Source organism: Pseudorca crassidens, chromosome 1 (assembly GCF_039906515.1).
Source record: "Pseudorca crassidens isolate mPseCra1 chromosome 1, mPseCra1.hap1, whole genome shotgun sequence".
NCBI lineage: Eukaryota > Metazoa > Chordata > Mammalia > Artiodactyla > Delphinidae > Pseudorca > Pseudorca crassidens.
In genome coordinates, this window is record NC_090296.1 from 29,114,865 (window position 1) to 29,141,526 (window position 26,662).

General features: G+C 42.4%; 2 protein-coding genes and 1 non-coding gene across 19 annotated transcripts in view; 1 reads left to right on the forward strand and 2 right to left on the reverse strand.

The window, feature by feature from the left end:
• The window catches only part of BBOF1 (basal body orientation factor 1), a 39,208-nt gene extending 38,158 nt beyond the window's left edge, over nucleotides 1-1,050 (reverse strand). For both annotated transcript variants that reach the window (XM_067730407.1, XM_067730401.1), the window contains exon 1: nucleotides 867-1,050. In XM_067730407.1, coding sequence (XP_067586508.1) covers nucleotides 867-946 — 80 coding nt within the window. In that variant the 5' untranslated portion in view covers nucleotides 947-1,050. The remainder of the gene's footprint in view (nucleotides 1-866) is intronic.
• An 88-nt stretch (nucleotides 1,051-1,138) lies between these two features.
• ENTPD5 (ectonucleoside triphosphate diphosphohydrolase 5 (inactive)) overlaps nucleotides 1,139-26,662 on the forward strand; it is a 36,468-nt gene continuing 10,944 nt past the window's right edge. For 2 of the 16 annotated variants that reach the window (XR_010941935.1, XM_067730554.1), the window contains exons 1-12: nucleotides 1,347-1,424; nucleotides 3,452-3,530; nucleotides 9,403-9,468; nucleotides 18,828-18,900; nucleotides 20,484-20,763; nucleotides 21,771-21,850; nucleotides 23,820-23,963; nucleotides 24,161-24,236; nucleotides 24,532-24,567; nucleotides 24,931-25,019; nucleotides 25,323-25,402; nucleotides 26,110-26,171. Coding sequence is in view for 15 of the 16 variants with exons in the window: in XM_067730554.1 (XP_067586655.1) it covers nucleotides 20,547-20,763; nucleotides 21,771-21,850; nucleotides 23,820-23,963; nucleotides 24,161-24,236; nucleotides 24,532-24,567; nucleotides 24,931-25,019; nucleotides 25,323-25,402; nucleotides 26,110-26,171 (784 nt within the window). In the remaining variant the exon portion in view is untranslated. The other 14 variants (XM_067730599.1, XM_067730591.1, XM_067730561.1 and 11 more) reach the window with 14 other exon arrangements.
• On the reverse strand, nucleotides 6,698-6,770 carry TRNAG-CCC (transfer RNA glycine (anticodon CCC)). The gene has a single exon. It is a non-coding gene; the product is annotated as a tRNA-Gly (tRNA).

Here is a 26,662-nt window from a genome sequence, read left to right on the forward strand (position 1 = left end):
TGCCTATTCTAGAGAAGCTTAAAGCCTCGAGCAGGGCTTCCCAACTACGAATATTCTGAGCTACACGATTCTTTGTTTAGAGTGGGGCTGGGGGTTGTCCTGTGCAGTGTAAGATATTTAACAGCATCCTTTGTCTCTTATCCACTAGAGGTCCCCAGATGTGACAACCAAAAATGTCTCCAGATATTAACAAACGTCTCCTGGTAGCCAAAAATCACCCCAGGCGGAGAACCACTGGTCTAGAGCAATGCCGTCCAACAGAACTTTCTGTGATGGTGTTAATGCTCTATATCTGGGCTGTCCAATACAGTCACCACTACTAGCCACATGTGCCTACTGAGGACATGCAATGTAGCCAGTACAAATGAGGATCTGAATTTTTAATTTTATTTAATTTTAACTAATTTTAATGGCCACACGCTACCCTATTGGACAGCACAGGCCTAGAGGACCTTCGATATCCTAAAACATGTTATCCTGACCTTCACATCTAGGGTCAGAACTAACCCTTCTTCCGCATTCTCTATTCTTTTTCCCTCCACTGGCACTTAACTTCATTCGGTCCTATGTTACTTCTGTTCTTTGGGAACTTATCTGCCTCCTCCTCGTTCGTTAGCGCATTACACATAGGCAGGGGCTGTATCTAAGTTACTTCAGGGTCCCAAGCCTCACACTCTTGTCTTAGTTGAAGTAGTATGGTTTGGCGTGCATTTTGGTAATATCTGAACAATGGGGGCTGTCCTTCTCAGAAGCGGGGAGAGAGGAGGGTCCAGGAGGGGAGGCGGGAGGGCGCCAGTTGGCCCGCCCCTGAGAATCCCGGGAGGGTAGGCCCAGGGAGCAGGGACCCCAGGGTGGCTTCTCCTTACTTCTTCTTCTTGTCTTCGCCTTTGTCTTTGCCTTTACCTTTACCCTTCCCTTTCTTTTCGTCCTTTCCCTTCGATGGCATCTTGGCTTCTCCAGGGGCCCTGCTGCCGTTGGCGCCTCTCTGCGCCGCCCAGGCCCCGCCCCGTCTCCAAGGACAACCGGCACACTGAGCCCGTAACTACCCGCGCAGGCCGCTGCCGGTGCTCAGAGAGCGCACGCGCCCGTGACGTAGCCCCGACACCGCCCCGCGGGGCCCAGTCCACTGGCCGGGCGCAGGGGGCGGAGCGGAGATCGCGCCGAGAGCGGCGGGCGGCCGCCCCGCGGAGGCGCGCGCGCGCGCGGTGAGTGTGCGAGAGCGGACATGCCTGAGCCAGCCGGGGGCCGGGGCTGGGAGGGCGGCGGGGCGGGCTGGGAGGCCGGAGGGGGCCAGTCCCGGGTGGCTGCGCGACGGTGGGGGCGCTCTCCGCTAAGGAGGCTTGGCTTCGCGGCGGGTCCGCCCGGCGCGCCGCGGTCGTGAGAGCGCCGCTCCCGCCGGGTTTGCAGCGTTTCGCGTCTCGCCCGTGCGTCCTCTCCTTCCCTCGCGCTGCAGCCACCGTGGCCGTGGCAGCCTCGCTCTCGTCCCTGCGCCGCCTCTCCCGAAGCTGCCCCCGACTCTTTGGGTTTCCTTCTCCCTCTCCTGGCTTTTAACTCTTGCTAATTCTGTAAGGGATGGCGCAGCCAACGGGCTTCCCAGGCCAAACATTTTTTGGTGAGGCAGTTGAGGACTCCTCTGAGGGGGGCTGGGGGTGAGGCGGGCAGCGGTTGTTGGCGTCGGAAAGCCTGGCGGGGACAGAAGGGCTGCCCCCTGGGTTGGGAGAGGCTCCGGGGCCTCGTGGAGAGTCCTTGAAGAGGGGTGTGCTGGGGTCAGGCCCTCGGTCCCGTTCTGTACTGTCGTGGCCGGCGCTGCCCGCCCAGGGCCAGCCCCGGATTCCCATTTGCTAATAAGCTCTTGCGTTCGCAGCCCTCTTTTTTTTCTGCGAGTCGCGTAAAGTTGAAAGCTCATGCATTTTGGTGCGTTTTGGTTTTGGTTTGGTGCCCCCCTCCGCCCCCCCCCCCCTCCAGCACGCCAGTGAAAAGGAGTAGTACTGAAAGGTACTGTTCGCCTTTTTCGGAGGAGGAGCTCTGTGCTTCTGCCTTCATTCAGTGAGTTAGTCCGGGAGTTACTGAGGAAGACAGGGAATTCTAGGTGCCGGGACAACAGAAAACTTGTGATTGAAGCTCTGCTGTGCGTTATTCTCCCTTTCAAATTGAATTTTAAATTTCTTTAAAAACTTCATTGTACATCTTCCTTCTCCATTTCGCTAAGGAGAACTTAATCCCTACACCCTTTCCAGAGGTTTCTGATGCAAACCCCCCCTTTTTTTTTCCACTTACGTCGTTTCTGTTTCTGAATTCAGTGGTTAGGGGGAACATGCTGATTGGTGTTAATATTAATGAGCGCTGGAAATCTTTTTAGCCATACCATTTGCTTGCATGATAGTGGCTTACCCTCTTCTGGTGCTTCCCCCCCCTCTATTTGCATGTCACATTTCCATGAGCCCATGGTGGAATTATACATTGAAGGGGTTTATTCTCATATAGAAGCTATAAAGTTATTGATTTTGTGTCTAAGGTTCTGAACATGCACCCTATTGATAACTTGCCGGAAAGAGAGGGTAGGGCATCTTCTGTCAGAGGCTTGACATTTGGAATTCATTCTAAAAAATTGGTTACTGTGCATATGAAAGTCCAAAACTTTTGTTGTCTGTAGACTCATTTATAAACATGAAAATTTGACTGTAACAACATTATTTCTTAATATATATGCATAATACTTTACTTACATGTACATTATAGTTATTTTATTATACAGCATATTTTTATTGACTTTAAGTTTGATTTTGTAGTTAAAGCTGTTGTAACTTGAATACGACTAAGAGAAATGCCCAGATTCACACTGTGGTAGATGTAGGTCTAGAATCTGTAGTCTTCTGAACCTCCACATCTCTGCCAAAGAACTGGATGTTATTATTCAGTCATATGTTTGTAAAAAACATCCAATGGTACAGATAGTAGAGTAGGAAGTTGCTATTTAGCAATTTATCTGGTAGCATTTCCTTTCATACTTTCTTGTAGGTAGTTTTACTATGAAGTTTATTTCGCTGAATAAATTTGCTTTGTTTTATTTAATTAATTTATTTATTTATTTTTGGCTGTGTTAGGGCTTCCTTGCTGTGTGCGGGTTTTCTCTAGTTGTGGCGAGCAGGGGCTACTCTTCCTTGTGGTTCGTGGGCTTCTCACTGTCGTGGCTTCTCGTTGCAGAGCATGGGCTCTAGAGCTCAGGCTCAGTAGTTGTGGCGCACGGGCTTAGTTACTCTGCAGCATGTGGGATCTTCCCCAACCAGGGCCCGAACCCGTGTCCCCTGCATTGGCAGGCGGATTCTTAACCCCTGTGCCACCAGGGAAGTCCCGTGCTTTGTTTTATTGTTTAGAATGCTAATGCGTTTAAAACTTGGGATAAGCATTTAGTGTTTTGTTGACTTGGTTTTGTAATTCTTTTTTTGCCCAGTTTGCATGGTTCCTGGTCAGCATAGAAATGTGAAGTGTCTCGGCTGAATCCTCATGCAGACAAGATCATTATGGTCCTGGTAGGTAGGGCAAGTATCTGGATGTGAGGTTACACCTCTGCTATCTTTTTTTTTTTTTTAACATCTTATTGGAGTGTAATTGCTTTACAATGGTGTGTTAGTTTCTGCTTTATAACAAAGTGAATCAGTTATGCATATACATATGTCCCCATATCTCTTCCCTCTTGCATCTCCCTCCCTCCCACCTTCCCTATCCCACCCTTCTAGGTGGTCACAAACCACCGAGCTGATCTCCCTGTGCTATGCGGCCGCTTCTCACTAGCTATCTATTTTACGTTTGGTAGTGTATATATGTCCATGCAACTCTCTCACTTTGTCTCAGCTTACCCTTCCCCCTCCCCATATCCTCAAGTCCATTCTCTAGTAGGTCTGTGTCTTTATTCCCGTCTTGCCCCTAGGTTCTTCAAGACTATTTTGTGTTTGTTTGTTTGTTTGTTTTTTAGATTCCATATATATATGTGTTAGCATACGGTATTTGTTTTTCTCTTTCTGACTTACTTCACTCTGTATGACAGACTCTAGGTCCATCCACCTCACTACAAATAACTCAATTTCATTTCTTTTTATGGCTGAGTAATATTCCATTGTATATATGTGCCATATCTTCTTTATTCATTCATCTGTTGATGGACACTTAGGTTGCTTCCATGTCCTGGCTATTGTAAATAGAGCTGCAATGAACATTTTGGTACATGACTCTTTTTGAATTATGGTTTTCTCAGGGTATATGCCCAGTAGTGGGATTGCTGGGTCGTATGGTAGTTCTAAAGCTGTAAATGTACTTCATTTGCTCCTGGGTTGGTTTTGTTTTGTTTTCCTGAATTGGATTTTCTGTCTTTGCCAAAAGATGTTAACTTTTCTCTTGTCCCATTGACTGTAATACCATCAAGTGCGGAGTTGCTCAAAAAGCCAAATAAGAACTTAGGATTAGATCTCAAAATACATATTATTTCTAATTTTTTCTTCCAGTAGTTCCAGAATTGGGTTTACTCTCTAAAGTCATCTGTGACTTTATTCTGGTTTAGCTTGGAGACCGAGTTTCTACTCATAAATCATCCTTGAAGTTGCCTGATAGCTGATGCTGTTTTATAAGTAGAAGAGACCAGGTGAACAGTTTTGGGTTTTGTTTTCACACACCCTTTAGAATCTTGGATGCATTTATTGTCATCTGAAGGAGACTGATCAATATTTCTGAATATCATGGAGAGTTACTTTCATCCTACTTTTTCATTACATGTGGTACAAATATAGAATTCTATTAAATAGCTATCATCTTGTGATATTGTTGCAGGAAGGGGGACGCCTTCCAGGGCCCGAGAGTGGGCTCTTGTCTAACACTCAGAAATGAATTGTCTGAGGAGACACACGTGCTGCCAAAGCAAGAGATTTATTTGGAAGGGGCACCCGGGTGGAGAGCAGGAGGGTAAGGGAACCCAAGAAAACTGCTGTGCCACGTGGCTCGCAGTCTCAGGTTTTATGGTAATGGGGTTAGTTTCTGGGTTGTCTCTGGCCAATCACTCTGACTCAGCGTCCTTCCTGGTGGCACACGCATCACTCAGCCAAGATGGATTCCAGTGAGGAGGATTCTGGGAGGTTGGTAGGACATATGGACTCATGTCTCCTCTCTTCTTTTGACTTTTCCCGAATTCTTCCAGTTTGTGGTGGCTTGTTAGTTCCACATTCCTTACCAGGACCTCCTGTCACAAGATAACTCATGCAGATGGTTACTGTGGTGCCTGGCCAGGGTGGGCGGTTTCAGTCAGTGGTTTCCCCTAACAATATAATGACTAGTTCACATCCCTACAGAGGATAAGGAATCCTGGAGATAAAGGATATAATCTTATAAATTTTCAAATCAGTTTAACATTCACTGTTTTACTTATATACAGAATCTGTTACCACAGATTATTGTCTATTGGCAATTTATTTGCAAAATATTCAATTTTTATTAGTTGTCCTTTCTGACAAAACCATTACACAGGACTTAAAGTCAGGTGGTTTTTTTTTTTGAATTTTATTTAATTTATTTTTTTCTACAGCAGGTTCTTATTAGTCATCCATTTTATACATATCAGTGTATACATGTCAATCCCAATCTCCCAATTCATCCCACCCCCCCCCATCGCTTCCCCCCCCCTTAAAGTCAGTTCTTTAAGAAAAGTTATATACCGGAACTTCCCTGGTGGTCCAGTGGTTAAGAATCTGCATTCCAATGCAGGGGATGTGGGTTCGATCCCTGGTCAGGGAACTAAGATCCCACGTGCTGCAAGGCAGCTAAGCCCATGCACCACAACTACTGAGCCCACGTGCTCTAGAGACCCTGTGCCGCGACTAGAGAGAATCCCGCATGCTGCAACGAAGAGCCTGCACTGCAGCAAAGATCCTGTGTGCTGCAACTAAGACCTGATGCAGCCAAATAAATAATAAATAAATTATATAGAAAAAAAAGTCATATACCCAAATTTCAAACCTGCTTATCTGCACTTTTCATTTCATGGATCTGTCAAATGTTCATTCATTTAAGAAATGTTTAGTAGGTACAGTACCAACTGAATACCAGGCTCTGATAGCTTGAGGGGTACAGTGGGAGACAAGACAGGGCCCTGCCTTCAAGTGGCTTACAGTCAGGTGTATAACATGCTGACCTGGACATTGACCTCTGAGAATATACAATACACATAGCTTCCTCATTGGAAGCTATGCACAAACAGTTAACAATAAAATTCACCAAGCAGTGATGGATAAAGCAGAGATGATATGGACCCTACGTGCTACAGGAATTTGCAGGCATGAAAGACTATCAGAAAGTTTACAGGAGGAGGTAGGCTGAAAGTAAAAGGGAAGGCTTTCTGGGAAGGTAGAACAAATGAGCAAAATCAGCGTGTGCTTGAGACAAGGAGTAATTTAACTAGAGTAACGGTTCCCGAAGTGTGGTCCACGCACCAGTAGTATCAGCATCATCTGCTAACTTGTTAGAAATGCAGATTCTCAGTCCCAACTTGAGACCTATTGAATTGGAAATGCTGACAGTGAAGCCCAGCGATCTATGTTTTTTGGTTGTTTTTAAATATTTATTTATTTATTTGGCTGTGCCGGGTCTTAGTTGCAGCACATGGGATCTTCATTGCGGTGTGTAGAATCTTTACTTGGCGGCATGTGGGATCTAGTTCCCTGACCAGGGATTGAACCTGGGCCCCCTGCATTGGGAGTGCAGAGTCTTAGCCACTGGACCACCAGGGAATTCCCCCAGCAATCCATGTTTTAACAAGCCCTCCAGGTGGCTCTGATGTGTGCTTAGAGCAAAGGGTTTTTGTATGAAAGTAGTGGGCAAAAAACTTTGGTTGAGGTAGGCTGGGACTTAGAATGTTAGGCAAGAAGTTTGTCTTTTAATCCTACAGAGCAGAGTCACCAACTTGAAACTTGAGAGCTGGATTTGGCCCATAGATATGTTTTGTTTGGCCTGCATGGTGGTTTTTTGAGTTTTGTTTTTTGTTTTTTTAATGGAATTAGTTGTCACTATTTTAAAAACCAGATTCTACATAGAAATCTGTGCTTTTAGCTTATTTTCAAAAATCAGAAGACCTGGCAATACTGAGCTTGTATTTCATCATGGCAGCAATTTGTGGGAACAGCAAGCAACTTACCCTTTAGAGGGGACAAGATGGGACATGTGCTTTCCAGTTTACACAGTCCCCACAACTTCCTGTTGATTACACACACCTTTACTTACTTACATTTTCTGCCTGGCCCCAGTAGGTATTCCAGTATTTGAGTTTGTAACTTCTGTTATGGACAGTGGGAAGTTGATGAAAGTTTTCAGAAGGAAAGTGATGTGACTTATATATTCATTAATTCATTCAACAGACATTGATGAATTAACTAACCATTGCATATGCCTGGTTATGCAATGTTCTCAAAGATGAATGAATCCCTGCCATGATATGGGTTACAGTCTAGTGAGAAAACGATGAAAGTAGTATTTAGGAAGACGGTAGCGTATGGGTTTGAGAAGAGAGACATTGGTGACTGGAAGACCAGTTAAGAGGCTATAGCAGTCCAAGTCTGAAGTAATAAAGGCCAGACTTTAGATATCAGCAAGAAGCTAGGAGGGAAGAAGGAGATGGGAAAGATATTGCAAAGCAAAAATCATCAATCCTTGATAAGAGATTGGGCATGAGAGAGGAGAATTCAAAGGTGATGAAGATTTTGAGTTGTGAATTAGGAAGTTTGTGGTGCCATTAACAAAGACAGGAAATTAGAGAATCCATTTAACCCTCTCTGTATGGGGCAGGGGCATGGAGGAAGGGAGATGTTTGGAGATGCCAGTTTGAGGTGTCTCTTGTTTTGAGTACAGTGTATTAGCATGTATACAATATAAGTGTTTTTAAAAGGAAAATTTAATAGAAATGTTTTCAAGATTGCATCCTTAGGGGTAGATACCACTCATTCCATCCTAGAATACCAAGGGGATACCTGGAGAAGCATTGAAGTTGTAAACAAAATGTAAGAAGACCTTTCTTGAAAATGTTTGCTTTGGAGGCCCTATAGTTAGAATTTATAACATTGTTCACATCCTCTCTTAAATGTATAATTTTCAGGTTTATGTTGCATTGGTAAGTTTAACTTTCTCTTTCTGGGAGAATAGAAGATACTATATAAACTCAGATGCTCAAAGACGTTTTCTGAGTATCAGTACCACCCTTCAGAATTTAAGTCATAATTGGCTCATGAGGTAGTTCAGGGATGAACATTGTCATAACTGTTGCTCTGTTGAGATAGTAGCCAAAGTTTTTCCTCTTATGATCTTATGTTTGCAGTGCTTGGTTCCCTCTGCTTTTAAAGAAAAAATTGTTTTAACTGTGGTAAAAAATATATAACATAAAAATTGTCATTTTAACCATTCTAAGTATACAATTCAGTGGTATGAATTATATACTCAGTGTTGTACAACTATCACTACTATCTATTTGCAAAACTTTTTCATCACCCCAAACAAAAACTGTGGACCTGTTAAGCAATAACTTCCATTCTCCCCTCATCCCAACCCCTGGTAAACTCTACTTTCTGTCTCTGTGAATTTGCTTATTCTAGATATTTCACGTAAGTGGAATCACACTTTTTGTGTGTGTCTTAGTGTAACATTTTCAAGGTTCATCAGTGTCGTAGCATGTATCAGAACTTCTTTTTTGTAGCTAAAGAATATTCCATTGTATTTGTGTATACTATATTGTTTATCTATGCATCTGTTGATGGACACTTGGGCTTTTTCCACGTCTGAGTGTTGTGAATAATGCTGCAGTGAACATTGGTATAGAAATATCTATTTGAGTCCCTGTTTTTAATCTTGTGGATATGTACCTAGGACTGGGATTGGCTTAGGCCCTTTTAACCACATACTCATTATGTAATAGTACCACTCTCGAGCACATTGTGGAACACACAACTGGTATTTGAGTTCTTCACAGCCAAAAAAGGACCTCACAAAGTGCATAAACTTATGTACTTTGTTTATGGATTAGCTCTTTAATCACTGCCCCCCAATACATGTGCACACATACATCTACACAGTAATGTACTCTAGCTTTCAGAGGGAGTGTGCCTTGCCTCCCCTTGTTATTGCTGCTTTTGTAAACAAGTGATTTTATTAGAATGGCTGCAGTTGTAGTTTGAAAAGAAATTGTGAAAGAGGAGAAAGAGCCCAAGAGTACTAGACTACAAGTCAGGAGATTAACTTGGTGATCTGCTTTCCAGAGCCTGAATAGATTGGAAACAGAAATGCAAAAAGAGATAATTGAATCAAAAATAGGCATAGTGACAAGAGAGAAAAAAAGAGAACTTTGGTCTTATGAGTATCCATGTCCATCTTCTATAGGTTGAAAAAGTGATACATTAGTTGAAGGAAACAAAGCGGAAAGCCTAGAAGGAAAAGAAGATATTGGTAAGTAACCTATATAAAGTAATACCCTACTTTTCCATAGGTCAGATTTATGCTTTCTTATTCCTAGCTGAGAGCTGATAGTAAATGGAAAGGGATCAATGAGCCAGTAAAAGCTGTCACAGATTCCACAACCCTTATATGTTGGAGAGGCCCTCATTTGTGTAAGTTGACATAAAAGTCTCATGATTATGGCTCTCTGGTTCATATCCCACAAAAGATTTTTTAAAATTAGATGATGGCAGCTTATTGAAGGAGTCAGGCACATGACAACACTGATCAGCGATAATAGATAGTATGATGTCAAGGAAAACTAGCTCAAAAAGCATAGCAATCTGCGACTATTAGTTGGCAGAAGGGCAGACAGTCCTACAGACCTATAGTCCCTGAAGGCATCCCAAGTTTACAGAAAAATATAGCTGATGATCATAATCGTAACTCTGAACCATAAATAAAATATGTCACTTTAGAAACATGTTTACCAAACACTATTAAAATAAAAATGTTACGGTATTTAGAGAAGAAATATTGTAAAGACATCTTTGAGGGACTTCCCTGGTGATCCAGTGGGTAAGACTCGGCGCTCCCAATGCAGGAGACCCAGGTTCGATCCCTGGTCGGGGAACTAGATCCCACATACACGCCGCAACTAAGAGTCCGCATGCCTCAACTAAAAGATCCCACGTGCAGCAATGAAGATCCTGCGTGCCGCAGCTAAGACCTGATGCAGCCTAAATAAATAAATAAATAAATGTTTTTTAAAAAGACACATTTGAGGAAATGTACTTATATGGCACCCCTATTCCTTGCTTTATACATGAGGTATCATTGTAATATTTGCCTTTCTCAAGTTTTTCATACTGATTCAACATGTTTGAAGGAGTAGCTGTTTTTCAGTTGATAACAAGAAAAGGAAAATATGTTTTCACTTCTCTTCCCACAAACTCCAGTATAAACAGTGACACATGGCACTGATCCTTGCAATTCCTCTTCTGCAAATAAGTGCCTCCCATGGTGGATATGGGTTTGGAGGCAGAGATAGTTTATCACCTTAGATTTTCATTATATTTGCTCATTGGGGCAATATTAATCCTCTCCTGATTAATAGTATCTTCTTACCTAAAGGACTTTCTACTTTTAATGAATAGGGAAGAAAAGCCCTTGTGACTTGTGAGGAAAGTGAGGCAGCAGTAGCAACAGCTTCCCTATGCGGTGATTATTGCAGCTAAGTCAGGCCTGAAACAATGAACAATGAAATCATGCACTGCCTGACCTCATTTCAGTATAAGGCTCAGATGGTTCATTGTACAGAGTGGGCCTTCTTGACATATGTCTAATGATTTTATTAAAGTGGAATAAAGTACTGAAAGAAGTAATCTGTTTATATTTGTTGGTAACTACCAATTCCAATTCCTTTATTGAGAGAGTATTTGATCTTAGTGTTGAAGGAACCTTGAAAGAAATCTCATTCAAGAGATTTGTGAATCCAGTTGGACAGTGTGATCAGATTTGGGCTGAGCCCTTGGGGCAAGAATTCTCCTCTCCCCACCAACATGAGACAACTCATATTATTGGGAAATTCTTTTTCCTGTTCTATCTCTCCCCTGTAGTTTCCATGCTCACAGGTCTTATTATAGCTCCTTGGCAACAATCTAATAAAAGTTGCTTTTTTTTAATAAACCTTTTTTTATCTAGTTAATATTTGAAAAATGCTTGTTATAAAATTTTTCAGTGGTTTTCAGATCTGTGCCAGTTGTCAGTCTTATCCCTTTCTACCACATATCTCTTCAGTACCTAAGTATTAATTATTTTTATTTATTTATTTATTGGCTGATTTGGATCTTCATTGCTGTGCGCGGGCTTTCTCTAGTTGCAGCAAGCGGGGGCTACTCTTTGTTGTGGTGTGCAGGCTTCTCATTGTGGTGGCTTCTCTTCGTTGTGGAGCACAGGCTCTAGGCATGCGGGCTGCAGTAGTTGTGGCACGCGGGCTCAGTAGTTGTGGCTCGCAGGCTCTAGAGCGCAGGCTCAGTAGTTGTGGCGCACAGGCGTAGTTGCTCCGCGGCATGTGGGATCTTCCCGGACCAGGGCTCGAACCTGTGTCCCCTGCATTGGCAGGCAGATTCCTAAGTATTAATTATTAATACTACCATCGTATTAGAATTTTTCTTCTGTATGTAGCATGAAGAAAATTGCTATTCTGTTAATATATTTTCATTCTGTATCTTCCTTGATTTAGTATGTAATTTTTATTATTCAGTTATTAACTGATATCTGTAATGACTCACTTCTTTTCTTCCTACTCTTTTCTAAAATTATCTGACTTTTATTTGAAGTATTTAAACTCATTTTCACTCTTAGAAACAAGCAGGACATTGTTTGAATTGTAGTTTTTCTGACTTTAATTCTTTTCCTTAAGTAAAATATTGGGACTGTAACAGAAAAAATGAATGGCTTCAAGTGGTGGGATATGATATTTTCAGAGGAGTTAAAAGTCTATGACATTTTTAATTTTTAAGAGTTAATATCATTGGAGGGACTTCCCTGGTGGCACAGTGGTTAAGAATCCGCCTGCCAATGCAGGGAACACGGGTTCGAGCCCTGGTCTGGGAAGATCCCACATGCCGCGGAGCAGCTAAGCCCGTGTGCCACAACTACTGAGCCTGCGCTCTAGAACCCGTGAGCCACAACTACTGAGGCCTGCACGCCTAGAGCCTGTGCTCTGCAACAAAGAGAAGCCACCGTAATGAGAAGCCTGTGCACCACAATGAAGAGTAGCCCCTGCTTGCCGCAACTAGAGAAAGCCCACACACAGCAACGAAGAACCAACACAGCCAAAAATAAAACATAAATAAATTTATGAAAAAGAGTTAATATCATTGGAATAACATATAGTTTCTAAAGCAAGAAGTATGTAAGTTGTGTTAATAGGAATATATATAAACTGGAAAGAAAAAGCTGAATACAAAATACTATACAAATACTGGGTATAACTGGCAGTAGCCAGCCTCCAAGATGGCCCCATTGATCCTCACCTCCTAATATTTGTACCCTTGTGTAGTCCTCTTGCACATTTCATCAGCATTGGTCTGTATGACCAATGGAATATGGGGAAAATGATAGTGTATGACCTGAAGGGTCATACAAAGCATTGCTGCTTCTGCATTGCTCTCTCTTGGATTGCCCACTCTAGAGGAAGCCAGCCAGCACATTGTGAAGACATTTAAGGTTCTACAGAGTCCATGTGGGAAGCACCTGAGACTTTTTTCCAACAGCCAAGATCAGCTTGCCAACCATTGAGTGAGCCATCTTGGAGATGGGTCCTCAGCCTTATCCAAGCCTTCAGATGACTGCAGCCCCAGCCTGCGTCTTGACTACAGTATCATGAGAGACCCTGAGCCAGAACTGTCAAATTAAGCCACTCCCAAATTCCTGAACTAGAAACTATGAGATAATAAATGTTTATTGTCATTCTAAGCAACTAAGTTTGGGGGTTATTTGTTGTGCAGCAATAGATAACTAAGGTACAGTATCCTAAAATATTTATTGGTTTGATATGTAGAAGAGAATTTGGACAATGTAAACAGTGTTTACTATCTTTTAGATTTTTTTTGGAAAATCACTTTATCACAGTTTTAACAGTTGAATGTGTTTGGTTAGAGAGATTGAATTTAGCTAGAACTAATAGGTTCAGAAAAAGAAAATTATAGCTTCTCCTAAAGCAAATTGAATAGGTATTCATTAATCGTTCTCTCTTAAAAATTTAACTATTTATGAAAGTATTCTCCCTTTTTATGTCACTTTGCACTTTATTCCTATTGTCACTTCTCATTGAGCACCTTACTGGATGGACACTCTTCTAGGTGCTTGGGCTACATCAAAACAAAAAAAGATTTCTGCTCTCAAGGAGCTTATATTCTATCAGAGAAACGCAGATAGTAAGCATAGTAAATAATCTCTCTAGTATGTTAGGATTGATAAGTGGTGTGGAGGGAAAAAAGTAGACCAGTGTAAGGGGGATTGAGAAAGCAGATGGAGGTAGGGGAGGGTGAGGGAGAGTGCTTAGAGTAGTAAAGATAGGCCCCTATACGGAAGCGGCATCTGAACAATGATTTGAAGGAGTTGCAGGAATTCATCAAGTGGATATATGGGAAAAGATTGTTCCAGACAGTGGGGACAGCTAGAGCAAAGGCCATAAGGCAGGAGCATATGTGACGTTTAAGCACAGAGTGTGGGTGGGGTGAGTGAGGTGAAAACTGTTAGTAGATGAGGTCAGAGAGGTAATGGGGTAGGAGGCAGAGCAGGTGGATCCGTGAAGGCTATTGTTTGGACCTTGCTACTCTGAGGGAAATGGGAAGTCATTGTTGGACTTTGCAGAAGAGAGACATGCTCTAACTTACATTTTAAAGGATGACTTTAGTTGCTTGTTAAAGATAGACTCTAGGGGAGTCAGGGTAAAAGAGATCTGTTAGGACAATATTAGAGTAAATCATATGACAGATGATGCGGCTCCGGCCAAGGCAGTGGTGGTGGAAGTGGTCAGAAATGGTCAGATTCTGGAAATGTAATAAAGGTAGACCCGCAGGAAACAGATCAAAAGCTCCTGGTCATGCACAGGAAAGAGATCAAGCTACTGTTAAGACTTTCACATCTGATGCCAGTCTTTGACCATCTTTCTCTGCTCTGCACTGTCTTCCCCACCCCCATAGCTACCTTTCCCTAGTCCCACACTGGCTGACCTTTTCTGTGACCTAGCAGTTAAAACTGTGGGCTCTGGAATTAGTCCATCTGGGTTTGATTTCTGGCTCTTTTCACTTATCTACTGTGTGGTCTTCAATTACTTAAGCCTCAGTTGTCTTATTTCTAGAATGGGGATGTTAATAATAGAACTACCTCACAGGGTGGTATTGTGAGATTAAATGAGATAATCCATGTGAAATACTTCACATAGTGCTTGGCAGATACTAAGATCTCAATAAATAATAGCTGCTATTATTATTATCACCTCAGATTGTTTTCCTTTGGCCACAGTCTTTCCTCTGCATTAAATGCTAACCTTCTTATACCTCTTCCCCTCTGATCTTCTATTTTTTTGTTTTCATTTTGTTTCTCAAATCCATATGACAGAAAATTCTTGAGGAAATTTAAAAATGAAGTCAGACTATCCATAGTTTCCCTGCTATCTGTTTTCATCTTTTCATAGTCCCTCTGCTCTTTGTCCGCATGTCTCTATTATTTATGTAGGTACTTCTGCTCATTTTTCATAATCAGTTTAAATGTCATCTCAATGCCTTTCCTTATCCTCTAGGTAGAGTTAGTCATCTGTGCTTTGGGCTCCTTTCGCATTTTTGTTATTAACTTTAAAAGATGTGGTTATTTGTATATGTATCTGTCACCTCTGCCACACTCTGAGCATCTTGAATTAAAAAGTCTGTTTATTCACCTTTAATTCTCTGGCACCTAGTACTTCGTAGGCACCAGTAAACACTTGTAGAATTAGACAAGTGAGTGGAACCTACCAAGGCTCCCCACCCTAATCCTTCTTACATGTAACTGCCAGGTTCATATTTGTGACACTCCCTTGCTCAAAATTTTCAATGGCTTCCCATCGCCTGCAAAGTAAAGTCTAAATTCTTTAGCTGAGTATTTGGTGTGTTGTACTATCTGACCTCAGTTTGCCTTTACAATTTTATTTTCTACTACAATTAGTCAAACTGCTCTGTTTACTATCCCTTGGGGTTCCCCCATCCCCTTTCTGTATCCGTGTCTTGATTCATACTATTTCTTTTTCCTGAAAAGCGCTCCTCTCCTGTCCCTAGTTCCCCTCTTCAGTATCCTCCTCAAATGCCACCGCTTTCACAAGGCCTTCTGTGATCATCCCAGCTGGAAGTAATCTCTCCCTGCTTTGAAATCTCAGAGCATGGAACTGTGGTACTTGTCACATTTTAACTTTACAAAGGTAATTAAATGGACATGTATTTTTTTCCTGTTTACTGTAGTCTCTCTTTTTAAAAAAAATTAATTAATTTATTTTTGGCTGCATTGGGTCTTCGTTGCTGCACGCAGGCTTTCTTTAGTTGCGACGAGCGGGGGCTACTCTTCGCTGCAGTATGCAGGCTTCTCATTGCGGTGGCTTCTCTTGTTGCGGAGCACGGGCTCTAGGCGCACGGGCTTCAGTCATTGTGGCTCACGGGCTCTAGAGCGCAGGCTCAGTAGTTGTGGCACATGGGCTTAGTTGCTCCGCAGCAGGTCCCCTGCATTGGCAGGTGGATTCTTAACCACTGCACCACCAGGGAAGCCCTACAGTAGTCTCTTAAAGGGCAGGTCTAAGATGATTCATCTTTGCCTGCTATACTTATAAGTAGCACTAGGCAACTGATAATTTCTGGAATGGCTAAATGAACGAATGAATATGTGAATAAATATACTTCCTTGAGCAGCACTCCTATAGGCTGCTTTGGAGGGGAAACGGGAATTGTGGATGTGATACATAGCCATAGTAAGACACTGGGAAAGAGGGTGCTGCCTGCCCCAGCGCTCCTGTCTGCAGATACCATTAGCCCAACTGTACCAAGTCCATTTAGGACGTATTTCCTGATGTCTGACATGTTCCCCGCTCAGTACTTGGCTTTAGAAATACAAAAGATATTATGTACCTTCACCTATACATCCTTCAAATAGCAAAGTGTTCCAGGGCTCTGGCCCTTGGTATCGGGTATGAAGTCCTAAGTTGCATCCTCAAATGAGGCATTGCTTACCGTGCTGAAATCTGTCTCAGACTTACCTTCTTAGACCCACCTTGGTTTTACTTTGCTTGGCTAACTTATGCTCTGGGTGTTGTGGCTAATCCATTCCCATGGTTCAGCTTATTGTTTAAACATTTCATTCTAGTTACATTTTAAACTTGCTTTGTGTTTAATTTGTAACTTTGTTGAAGCCAGCTATGCTGTGGAACGCAGAAGAATTGGCTGTGGGAGCTTCTACATTTCAGTGTTTTCAGACGTTTGGTAGACCTTTCTAGTCACCTCTCTCATTCCATTATTTTACACTGTTGGGAAATACTGTCATTTTATTCAGGTCAGTCAATATAGATATTTGCTTAAGGAGGGAATAGAAAGCCATAAATAACTGTCAGGTGTCACCTGACATGGAACTGTATAAGGGAAACAAGCCCACTCATTTGGAAATCTGATTTGATGCCTCCAGAACAGTGGTTTCTCACACCTGTCCTCTTTATTCTGGTACACCTCTACATTCCAGCCATACTGAACTCTTAATATATGAAGTTCTCAAGGTTCTCCTGTGTCACTTCCCCCGGGTAATTCCTGTCTCTGATTCAGGACTCAGGTTATGCCCCTTGTCCCTTAAAAAGCCTCCCACTCCCTTCCACCTCCATCCTTCTCCTTCTAAGATGAGTTACTTGTCCCTTATGTCCATTGCTGTCACACCCTGTGCATAGTTCTGTCAGAGAACTTGCCACAGTACATTATAGCTGTTGGTTTGTCTGTTCCTTCTAGTAAGCTGAGATCTCAAGAGCTGGGCCTATATTTGAATTCTCTTTTGTATCTAGAAGCTAGCACAGTGTCTGGTATATATTAGAAACTCAGTGATGCTTATTTATTAGACAGTTCAATGCCAGCCTTCTAAGTTCATCTCAAGGATGGAAGCTATTGAGGAGGACTGTTCACTTCTCTACTATTGGGCTAATGTTGTAAAAACATGAATCAATAATATTCTTACATGGTTACATATTTTTAATTGTAAACATAGCATTATTAAATAATGTTGTAAAAACATTAATTATAATCTCCTGTGTAGAAACCACACAGAATTCAGTTCCTCAGCAACTTCAGCCCTATAGGCAGTAATTCTGCCAGTTGGCACTTAACTATTATAAAAGTAGATGAACCAGACAATCATGTATATATACTCAGAAAAAAGGTAGATAAGGGAGGAATGAAGGATACAGAAGGGAGTGAGTTAGCAGAATGCCATGTGTTAGTTGCAAACTAGCACAAAGGTGAATGTGATTCACGAAGCTAGCTTGATTCAGAAAGGCTGAAATAGGAGCAAAGAGCAAAAGGCAACCAACAGTGAAAGCAAGGATTCACAGAGATCGGGCAGGCACGAGCAGGTGAGCACACAGGTGGGGCCCGCGTCCTGTGGGATTGTGGACTCAAGCTCTGGGTGACATGGAAGAAGGGAATCCAGAGTGTGATGCTCTGGGGAGGCTGAGGAGGAAGGACTGGTGTTTACTACAGAGACAAAGATGCACTGAAAAGACCTTAGAAGGAGATGGGCATAGTGACAAACCCTAGCTGGCACCAAAGTCTCAAAAGAATTGAAGAGAGGGCTTTGTTGGGGGTGAATAAGGAGATAGCCAGAGAGATTGAGAAGACCAGTTCTGAAAGGAGTCGATTTAAATATACTGATATATACTCTCCAGTCTATGTACATTATTTTGAGTAGCGTATAAAACTTTGTAAATAATTAACACATTGGGAGAAACAATCCATCCTTTGAAGTTTGGAATCATGATCTTCCCATGGATGGGTAGTTAATCTCCTTTTGGAAAGAAGTCAGCTATTAGATTCTTATTAAATGGATGAGTCACTGGATCACTGTTCATCCCTTCAGGATATATATTCAACACGTACTATGTGCCAGTATTAAATTATGTAGTGTATTAGAAGGTGAGAAGTGCTGTGGAGAAAAATAAACAGGGAAGGAAGGTAGAAGACGTACATGTGACCAGGTGGGTTGCGATGTTAAATATAGTAGACAAGGAAGGACTCTCTGAGAAGGGGACATTTGAGCAAGCCTTGTAGGCTGTGTCATGTAAAATAGTGCACCATTATATGTGCTCTAAGTTGTAAGCCTTTCTAATACCATCCTTAAAGTAGCTAATCTTAAAAATGAGATTGGAAGTGGTGTTAGAAGGTAAGGGTTGAGAGCAGAAGGTGCGTTTTATGTGTTCATCCTTTGCTTTTTCTAAAATCTACTGTTTAGTTTACACTGAACACCTGGTAGGACTGCAGTTTTCACTTCATGAAAACAGATACCTATTATGCATTTTTTTTTCTCCTTGAAATTTCTTTTGGAAGAAAACAAATGTTTGCTTAATGGAAACAGTAGCTGGAGCAGTTTCTTTTCAGAAACCACAATAATAGAGAAAATATGAGTGAGCCCTGAAGAAGTTGCTGTGGCATCAGTCATAGTGATGGAAGCAGGCTGGTGACTGGAGAGGCCCTAAATACACTTCCTGAGAATGAGAATGTGGAATGTGGAATGTCCAAATGTGGTTTGAGCTTCGGACAAGGCAGTGATCTGTTAATACTCAGAATCTGAAAGGTTGTTTTTTTCAGTTCTTTAGATTGATCCACATGACCAGCCTAGTTGCTGTAAAAGAAGAATCCACCAAAGGGAGTGATTTAAGATGTGAGTACGAATCTGGCCAAGCAGCTGCCCCGTTGCAGTGGTTGATTTCCTGAGATCAGCTTCCTTTGTTTGAGATTCTAAGTTTTCCTTTCCTTAGCCAGTAGCTCTCATTCTTAACGACAGAAGTTCAGCCTTGAAGAGTGCTCAAACTGATAATTCTAACTCTGCCTTTGAGGTACTTCAGAACAACTCTAGTTATTTTAAATAGTTTTACATTCCAAATGCAATTAACTTTAATTAGCTTTATTTTATATGATATGTCACCTGGGAAGGGAGGCATTTTGATAAAATGAACCCTGGGAGATCAACAAACCTGAGAATTATTAAGGATCCTCAATCTGTACTCCAAATATACCAAGTATTCTGTTAGAGATTTGCGGACTGGGAATGGGGACTTTGGAGTTAGATCTTGTTTAACTAGTAGCTATGACTCACACAAGGAGAAGTTCAGAGGTGAAAGCTGGATCAGAAGACCCAAAACTGTTTTGAGCAAAGTACATAAAGGGCAATTAAGGAAGCCTTAAATCTTAGAGAATAGATACGGCATTCTTCATTAATACCAGGAGAAAATACAGCCTATGCAGGAGACATTTTTCCATGTATCTCATTCTAGGTTTTCTGCATCATTTGTACCCAGCCTACCATGATATACAAATCCAGAACAAACAGTGCTGAACACTTATAAGTTTTTTGTCTTGCTAAGGACATGTTAAGAAATACAGGCAGTAACTTGCCATAACTCACCACTGACCTGCTTTATGACTTTCATCAAGTCATTGAGCCTTTCTGTCTTAACTTGCCCACCTGCTCTAAGTTCTTATGGAGATAACATGGCCTAACCTGTGAAGGATGTTTTTAAAACCATAATGGTCTAGTTAAGTGTTTTTGAATTAAGTTGATTTATTTCCTTAAAATGTGGTTGAATGTGCAAGCCACTGGCCATATTGTTGTCACAGGTGGCCTGATTTTTAAAGGCTGTGAACACCCCAATACCAGGGACTTCGTAACTTTTTTATAACTTTTTAATTCAGAAATTGAAGCTTCTGTTTATCAGTCAAAAAGAAGAAAGAGGGACTTCCCTGGCGGTCCAGTGGTTAGGACTCCACACTTACACTGCAGGGGGCACCAGTTTGATCCCTGGTCAGGGAACTAGGATCCCGCAAGCCACGCAGTACGGCAAAAAAAAAAAAAAGAAGAAGAAGAAGAAAGAGAGGGAAAGAGAGAGGAAGTGTTAGTATATGGTCTAAAGACAAAATTGTCAAAATGGAAAGAAAAAAATTAGATTCAACATTAGGAGCAGGGTGGCAGAGAGAGCCTTTGAGTATGTGAGATCCACCCTACAATTAAAAGCAGAGCATGGGAAAATATATGTCAAATCCCAATGTCCCTTTGCAACCAGATACCCTTCAGAAAAGGTGCTAAGAGCCTATGTCACCCTGGTCTAGCTTGTTGTGCTGGTTATTAGGAATAGAGAAGGAGCAGCTTAGGGAAAGGGGTGGGATTTCTATAACGGATGTTTCTTCTTTTACAAGTGTAAACAAAGAGGCCAGTTGGTCTAACCTTGCGTGTCTTTGTCCTGTAAGCCACTGCAGGTGTGTTAGCAGCACTGCGTCTGTAACAAAAGACTCACTACATCTTGGAAGAGAATGGCCATTTCCCAGGGGGCAGCCTTTTTCATGCTGGTAGTGTCCTGTGTTTGCAGCACTGTCTTCTACAGAGACCAACAGACTTGGTTTGAGGGTGTCTTCCTGTCTTCCATGTGCCCCATCAATGTCAGTGCCAGCACCTTGTATGGAATTATGTTTGATGCAGGGAGCACTGGAACTCGAATTCATGTTTACACCTTTGTGCAGAAATTACCAGGTACGTGCAACTGGTACCCTCACCAGAGTCGACAAATCCATACTTTAGCAACTCCTCCCAGAAATAAATGCGCTGAGAGTGTGTGATGTCAGTTACAGAATCTTACAGCGACTGAATGTCTTTCTTCAGAGAACACTTTGGACTATAACTGAACACATATGGTTTAATTCGTGTGAAATTAAGAGAGATCTGGACTGCCTGTAGTCTGAAACCCATGTGTCCAAGAAGTATAGCTGTAATGTGTCTTTCCTTTTCTCTAAAGGTGACTATTACTCCAGAGTCCAGAATATTGAGAGTGGTCTTGAGAGAAAGATCACTACTATCCTTGGAAAAGGGGATGGGGGGACCCTGAAGATTAACATTTTCTAAATATTCAGTGTTCTATCCTCAAGTTACACACAGAGTCTAGGGAAAGGAGTAGAAGCTAGGTGTCCACCAGAGAAATGGCAGAGGGACCCTCAGTGATTACTTTTCATCCTCTATCCCCCTACCCAATACTACTGCAAGCCATTCCTCACAGGTGGGATGACTTGGAATATCTGGGGGAAGTAGCAGGTTAATATGATACAGAGCCCAGAATCAGAAACAGACTAACTTTTTTTTTTTTTTTTTAATTTATTTTTGGTTGCCTTGGGTCTTTGTTGCTGTGCGTGGGCTTTCTCTAGTTGCAGCGAGCTGGGGCTACTCTTCGTTGCGGTGCGTGGGCTTCTCATCGCGGTGGCTTCTTTTGTTGCAGAGCACAGGCTGTAGGTGCACGGGCTTCAGTAGTTGTGGTGCACGGGCTCAGTAGTTGTGGCTCACGGGCTGTAGAGCGCAGGCTCAGTAGATGTGGCGCACGGGCTTAGTTGCTCCATGGCATGTGGGATCTTCCTGGACCAGGGCTCAAATCCGTGTCCCCTGCATTGGCAGGTGGGTTCTTAACCACTGCGCCACCAGGGAAGTCCAGAGACAGCCTAACTTTTGATAATCAGCCATCTCTCTTCTGTTTTGCTCCATGGACAACATAGGACAGCTTCCGATTCTGGAAGGGGAAATTTTTGATTCTGTGAATCCAGGACTTTCTGCTTTTGTAGATCAACCTAAGCAGGTGAGTTTTTTACAATTAGATGTTTCGATTCTCAAATGGCTTGATAACTTGACCACACCACTGCTGTTAAATATCTCATGCTGTCCACTACTGATATTGAGGTCATGTGTGAGATCAGTTTTCTGTCCTAGCTAATCTCCTGGATAACAGTAATTGTACACCCCAGGCTCACCAGGGCTTAGGTAGAAGGAGGTGTGAAAATAGATTGTGGCCATGCAGGGATAACACTGTCTTTCAAGAACTACCAAATGTCAAATAGAAGGCTAGTGGGAAGCAGCCACATAGCACAGGGAGATCAGCTTGGTGCTTTGTGACCACCTAGAGGCAGGGGATAGGGAGGGTGGGAGGGAGACACAAGAGGGAGGAGATGTGGGGATATATGTATACGTATAGCTGATTCACTTTGTTATGAAGCAGAAGCTAACACACCACTGTAAAGCAATTATACTCCAATAAAGATGTTAAAAAAAAAAAGAAAAAGAAGCCGCGCTCTTTGTATTTACTGTTTAAGATTTTGATTTGAAGCCATCAACTGCATCAATTAATGTAGATGCAGAAAATGCTTGTGAAGTTCTATAAGGTAGGAGGTATACACACGGCAATTAAGGGACTATAGATCCAGTGAACTCCACTTCAGAGTGCCCTTATACAGCACAGAACCATGCTTATATTCTAGAAATTGGGCAAAACCCACGACAACAAAAATTTTCAGTAATAGAAGATGAATGTAGAGTTCTGTCATAACTGTATTTCACATTTGAGCTCTCACAACATACAGCACCCCCTGTCAGAGGCCACGATGATATAAACTAGAATAAGGCAGAATGTTGAACTTTGGTAGCATATATAAAGGTGTTGTTCAGTGTCACAAGTGTAATCATTAACTAAAGGAACACCTGATGTTAAAAATGGCTTGAACTTGAACAACCGAGAGGATGTTTATTTTCTTAGCTTGCTGTTATGAAATGGCAAATGTGCTAGAAAATTAGGAGCTGTTGAAAGCAACCACATTATTAGAAACTGATTTGACATTTGGAGAGTAAAATTGTGTTGTGGTTGCTAATAATTATAATGATTAAGAGGCAGCGTGTTGTCAGAACAGATGTTTACTCAGAGAAACAATGGCTTTAAAATAATGGTTTTTAACATATCATAATTTGAACATCTGCTGTGTGCCATGCAGGTAGGTGCTGGTAATGCAAAACTGAACCTGATGTGTTCTGTCCTTGTAGAAGTCATAAAAGGGGTAGCATAATAACAGCTGCAGCTGGCATTTTTGTGGCAGCTCCACACAGTCTGCCACAGCTAACGCATACAACAGTTTTGTATGATGGTATCTCCATCTCACAGCTGAGGAGACCAAGCCCCAGGAACGCCAAGTGACCTATGTTAGGCCCCAGGGCTAGCGAGCAAGTCTTCTAACTCCAAGCCTTGTTTCCTTCACCATACCAACTTTCTGGCCTGAAGCTAATTTTTAAAAATATGTTATTAGTGAATGAATATGAAATTCTTTAATATTAGATACCATTTTTCTTTGCTTTGCTTTTTTTTTTTTTTTTTTTTTTTTGCGGTACGCTGGCCTCTCACCATTGTGGCCTCTCCTGTTGCGGAGCACAGGCTCTGGACGTGCAGGCTCAGCGGCCATGGCTCACGGGCCCAGCCGCTCCACGGCATGTGGGATCTTCCCGGACCGGGGCACGAACCCGTGTCCCCTGCATTGGCAGGCGGACTCTCAACCACTGCGCCACCAGGGAAGCCCAAGAATCATTTTTATTATAACTTAATCAAAATGAAATGGCTTCTCCTTCTTCAAGGAAGCCCGCTTCTTTAGGTTTCTGCTCTATGGAGCAGAGAAGGGTTGGAGCCCTCTGCCACCTCATTCCTGGTACTCTCCCAGAGCACGCTGAGGGAATAGACAAGCTCCACTAAATGAACTGTTCACTGGATACGTGAATCATCTCTTTTGAAGGGTGCTGAGACTGTTCAAGAACTCTTAGAGGTGGCCAAAGACTCAATCCCTCGAAGTCACTGGAAGAGAACGCCAGTGGTCCTGAGGGCAACAGCGGGACTGCGCTTACTGCCAGAAAAGAAAGCCCAGGCTCTGCTCTTTGAGGTAGTTTTTGTTTTTTACAAGAAACCAATAATTTCTTGCCTAGTTCCTTCTCTAATTTCTTGGGGAAAAGGAGTGAGTTCTGCTAAAATTTTATCTAGGGAAAATGAAGAGTGTAGTTTTCTAAGCATTATAGGATACAGTCAAAATGCGGAAATCTATTGCCTTAGGGAATCCAGATTTCTTTCTTTTTTTTCTAGGTAAAAGAAATCTTCAGGAAGTCACCTTTCCTGGTACCAGATGACAGTGTTAGCATCATGGATGGATCCTATGAAGGTGAGAGAGGTATTGATGTATGTTCTAGGGGGAGAGGGCCAGGGTTAATAAAAGATCTGATTAAAGGAACTGGGAACAGGGATGGGGGTGCTGAAGAAAAAAGGAACTAAGTAAGGAGAATAATAAGGAGAACAAATAAGCAAGGAGGAAGGGGATAGCAGGAAATGGAAAGATGGGGAGAGGGAAATGTATGCTTTAGACATGAAATTTAGAGAGAAAAAGAGCAAAGATGGGGCTAGGGAACGGGGGTAAAAAATGCTCTGGATATAATCTTTGTCTTTCTCTCCTTTTTTAGGCATATTAGCTTGGGTTACTGTGAATTTTCTGACAGGTAATATATTCTCAAGTTTATCGAAGACCTTAACTGGGTTTCACACATGGTCAGGGAGCAAAAATACCTTTTTTTTCTTTGTTCACTTTTTTCTGCGTTCACTCCAGGTTCTTTCTTTTGTTTAATAAGAAGGAGGGTGGGGAGGAAAGACAGAAAGTTAGTGTCTATTACCTGCCTTCAAGGCCTCAGCTGCAGCAAGAGTCCTTCTAGGTTAGCATTTGTGGGCAGCCTTTGGGGCTGGGAAGCAGTGGAGTATTTACAGAATTCCTCCAGTATATGACAAGAGCAGGAGAGAAATTGCAGACAGAGGAGTGTTGGGCTGTCCAGGAAACAGAAATGTTCAGAGCTGGCTCTTATTCACAGGTCAGCTGCATGGCCACAGCCAGGAGACTGTGGGGACTCTGGACCTGGGGGGTGCCTCCACCCAAATCACGTTCCTGCCGCAGTTTGAGGTGAGTCAGATACGTATGAACGTATGGTTACCAGCCCACTGGCAGGCATATCATGGTGCTAAGGAAGTGGTGCCCCATTTCAGACAGCAGCTCCCCCGCGAACAGGCTGAGTCAAGTCAATTAATGACTGACCGAACTTCCCCTCACTGTTCAGTCCCTTTGATTCCTCAAGCCTTGTGAGATTAGTTGTTTAATCTTCTCCTTCATCTCTTATTTTTTTGGGGGGAGGGATAGGGGTGGTGGTGATAACATCTTCAGGTAATTGGGGTCGTGAATAGTCTTTTTGCTTTTTCTGTTTTGCAGAAAACGCTGGAACAAACCCCTAGAGGCTACCTCACTTCCTTTGAGATGTTTAACAGCACTTATAAGCTCTATACACATAGGTGAAGAGGGGGACGTGGAGGAATAATAATATTTCACATTGTATGATTCTCCTAACTTTTCAAAACATTTTCACATCTATTATTGCATCTGACCAGCCTTACAAAGTCTTTGCCAGTCCCTGAAGGCCTGTTAACTGAAACCTAAGCTACTTACCAAAGCCCAAGAGACCCAAGAGTTTTCTCCATTCTTGTCCTCAAAAACATGTAATAGTAATAAAGTAAAAAGTAATGTAAGATTTTAAAAAATAATGTAAAAGAGTAAAAGATAAGTAATATAAGAGTGAAAGTAATATGAATCAAGTTTTCTCCAGAGAGAGGACACTCAGAGAAGGTTGAGCCAAAGCTCTGTGTCAGCTGCTTTTAAGCTGACCTTCAGATGTTCAAAATCCAGCCTAGAATTTGATCACAGTTGGGCTGGGAGCTAAGATAATGAGATCTCTTCTGGGGATGGTTCCCAGGGTGGGACCCTAGGAAGTGTCACTGCCTCTGGCCTTTAAAGCATAGCTGTGGGAAGTTCTTCCTGCAAGGCCATGATCTGAACTGTGCAAGAATTACTGCTTGTTGTCCACACGAGATGAATAGAGCACAGAGAACGAGGTTTTCTTCCCTCCAGAGTGAGACAGAGAAACCATGTTACTTTTGGAAGAGGGAGCTTTAGGCTAGAGAATTCAGGGTCACATGAAATTAGTCAATCCTGTATTTTACAGTTACTTGGGATTTGGATTGAAAGCTGCAAGACTAACAGCTCTGGGAGCCCTGGAGACAGAAGGTTCGTCTGGGTGTGCTGGTTGGGGTATGGTGAGAGTGACACCAGTACTCAGCTTGCCTTTTCCCTACCTTGGCAGTGATTCTATGGCAGAAAGGGTTATGCTGAAGTAAGAGACCTGTGTTGTATAATAGACATCATAATGGCAAATTCCTTTTCTACTTTATGAGGTCAGATGTTTTGGTATCTATTATTAGCCATTTCCAGCATGAAGTCTCTTGGTATGGGGGGGAACGGTCTGTGGCCAGGGGGCTGAAGTGTCTGCAGAAATTCAAGACTCAAGGGTTAAACTTGGCAGGAGCTCAAGCCCTTAGTTTTACGTGGGAGGTGCAGGTAGCAGCAGTCCACTTACAAGGTGGAATAACTGAACAACTCCATTCCTTTCTTCATAGGCAGTAGAGAGGTAAAGAGCTCAGCTTTTGGGGTCAGGCAGAACTAGGGTCAGTCCCAGTCTTGTAATTTCGGGCCAGGTAGCTAAACTTTTTGTGCCCGTT